At 35.2% G+C, this 2,786-nt stretch overlaps 1 protein-coding gene across 1 annotated transcript; it reads right to left on the bottom strand.

The window, feature by feature from the left end:
- Window positions 1–252: 252 nt before the first annotated feature.
- LOC102585813 (probable polyol transporter 6) lies at window positions 253–2,407 on the bottom strand. The gene is made up of 2 exons (XM_006346881.2): window positions 2,171–2,407; window positions 253–1,936 (listed from the first exon to the last, which is right to left on the bottom strand). Exons 1-2 carry the CDS (start codon window positions 2,268–2,270, stop codon window positions 537–539), a joined length of 1,500 nt encoding a protein of 499 aa, XP_006346943.1. The 5' UTR covers window positions 2,271–2,407; the 3' UTR covers window positions 253–536.
- Between the last annotated feature and the right edge of the window lie 379 nt (window positions 2,408–2,786).

The raw sequence follows: 2,786 nt of genomic DNA, 5'->3' as shown, positions 1-2,786 counted from the left end.
TAACTTAAACTCAATAAAAAAAAACTTTACTTGGGAGCTGTTTTGACCAACTGGTCAGCTTGCTTAGAAATTGTGATATGAAGCCTTCATTTGAAATGATGCAAAATGTAGCATTTGGTCTTTGCTAGGATCAAATGCTCAAAGCCCCATTTTAAGAAATGAACTTCTGATTAACCAGAACAATCAGTTTTTTATTGTTCACTTTTTACAACTAAAATGCAAAATCAAATAAATAATCAAGACTTTTAAGGATAAATGCAAATTGAGGCAAAGATAAAATTGTTATAAATTGAGGAAATTGTTAAAAGACATACAAGTTTTTCTTTTCATGTCTACCCAACGAATGTCCTGCAAGTAAACTACACATTTGATTATGTATTTTATAAAACTAGGGAGGTCAAATTCTCTTCCCTCCATATCTGAATCCAGCCTTCCTCTTGTATAAAGCCGTTTGAATGTCAACCTTCCTCCTTTATCCGCGATGACACAGACGGAGTTTTTCAAGGATAGCTACACAAAAGTTGATAATAAGGAATTCAATATTTTCCAATTTCTACCTCTTTGCTAACAACATCCTTAGAACATGTGCCTCTAGTGAAAACGGCTTCCATTTCTTCCAAAGACTTTCCTTTAGTCTCGGGCAAGAAAAAGTAAAAAAAGATCAAAGCGATGACTGATATCCCAGCAAACATGAAGAAAGCACCACCAGTCGTAATTGCTGCAGAAATTGACAAAAAACTCATAGAAACTGTTGCATTCATCAACCTATTAACTGCAACACCAATTCCGACTCCTAAACCCCTAAACTTAAGTGGGAAAATCTCAGCAGTATATACCCAAGTAACAGGACCAAGCCCAATGTTGAAAAACATCACAACCCCATAAGTTGTAATTATGCTAAGGACCAAAGCCCATATGAGTTTCCCACCAGAGTGCTCTGCCAATGTCAAGAAAATCCCAAGTCCTGTTAATGTCACAACCATACCACTTAAACTCGTCAACAAAAGCTTTCTCCTACCAACTCTGTCAATCAATAAAGTGGATAACAGTATGAATGTGAGCTTAGTTAATCCAACACCAACTGTGGCAAGAATTTGGTGCTTATGGTCATGTACTCCTGCTTTGTCAAATATTTTGTGACTATATAATATCACTGCTTCTATTCCAGTTGCATGTTCAAAGAAATGAATTCCGACACCAGCAATTAAAATCCATCTAAGTGATTTTGTTGGTTTTAGCAACAATTCTTTCCAAACACCCTCCCCTTGTGACTTCACTGAATCCGGAATTTTGACTATGTCATCATCACAATTTTCGTCGATGCCTATTGCTTTTTTAATCTCCCTCAATCGAAATTCAGCTTCTTCAGGGTCGTTTGAAACTTTGTACATTATATCCTTGGCTTCTCCTAGACGGCCTTTCATGATCAGCCATCTAGGAGACTCTGGCATTTTGAGAATGCCAATCGCCAAGAAAAGTGAAGGAATTGCTGCAATTCCTAACATAATTCTCCATCCAAGTCTCAGAGGCAATCCGGAGAAAATATAATTAGACAAATAACCAAGTAAGATCCCAATGCTGATTCCAACTTCTGGAAGAGATGTTAGAAATCCACGCGTCGATGGAGATGAAATTTCTGCTGAATAAACTGGTGCAATCATAAGTGCAAAACCAACACCAACTCCAGCAATACATCGGCCTAATAATAAAACCGCGTAACTTGGACCGTATCCCATTACAACAGATCCACATAAGAAAATTACAGAAGCTATAACTATAGTGTAACGTCGGCCAATATAATCAGAGGTTCTTCCAGCGCTGAGTGATCCAACTAAAGCACATAAATTAAGTATCCCGGCTAGAACCTCTGTTTTTGCATCACTGATTTTGAATTCCTTTTTCACAAAAATCATTGCTCCACTCATCACACCGGTATCTGAATTCAAACATAAAATTCTCGTTAGTCTAGTTAAGAAAATCAAATTTCTTGTTATAGTAACTTAATAATTAAAGATGCTGATTGTAAATAGAAGCTGAATCCCCTAATGAAAATCCTGACTCTATCTGATCAAATGCGATTATAGATTAGTCGGGCTAATGAGTTTCAAATACAGATATACATACATGATGTAAAAGTAAAAAAGAAGAATTTTAGAAGTAGAAAACTAACCATAACCAAAGATGATAGATATCATGGAAGCAACAATAGCACAAGCACAAGCATATTTGTTAATCCTTGTTGGATTTTCTCCAGCAGTACCCTTCTCCATAATTCAATTGTATGAACAACGTAGGTATGTATATTTATAGAGTAGTAAACTAAAATCCTATAACACTCACAATTTGTGGTAACTTCTAATTTAGATCTCTGCAGAACTGATGAACTTTACTTATTTTTGGGTCTATATATAGGGGAAATAGAAAACATAATCCTAAATCCTACATTAATTATATTTCCTTTATTGATTAGTTGAAATATTTGTGGATAAGAATTACAAATCTTTTACGAGTCCTCATGGGACTGACCACTAAACTCCCATCCAATTCCGGTTTCGGATACAAGCATCGACTTTACGTCATTTTTTAGAGGTCAAATTTGACTTTAATTAGATCATCATTTGCACAGGAATTAAATTTGTTCGCACTTGATGTTTATTTAGTAGGCGTTTAGTCAAAAAAATTAAAATCAATTGTATTTATAATTCTTAAAGATAAATTGTTTTTGGTATGAATGCTAATAATTATGGGCCTAATTATGGTCTTGATTCTGCCGACCTCACCTTTCA

This window comes from Solanum tuberosum, unplaced genomic scaffold (assembly GCF_000226075.1).
Source record: "Solanum tuberosum cultivar DM 1-3 516 R44 unplaced genomic scaffold, SolTub_3.0 scf00085, whole genome shotgun sequence".
Classification (NCBI taxonomy): Eukaryota; Viridiplantae; Streptophyta; class Magnoliopsida; order Solanales; family Solanaceae; genus Solanum; species Solanum tuberosum.
This window is presented reverse-complemented; position numbering and strand designations above follow the sequence as displayed.

Bases quoted from the DNA above. Each gene is read 5' to 3' on its own strand.
- LOC102585813 (XM_006346881.2), bottom strand. From the start codon at position 2,270: ATGGAGAAGGGTACTGCTGGAGAAAATCCAACAAGGATTAACAAATAT. The intron at 1,937-2,170 runs GTTAGTTTTCTA...GTTTGAATTCAG, and splicing joins ATCTATCATCTTTGGTTATG to ATACCGGTGTGATGAGTGGA.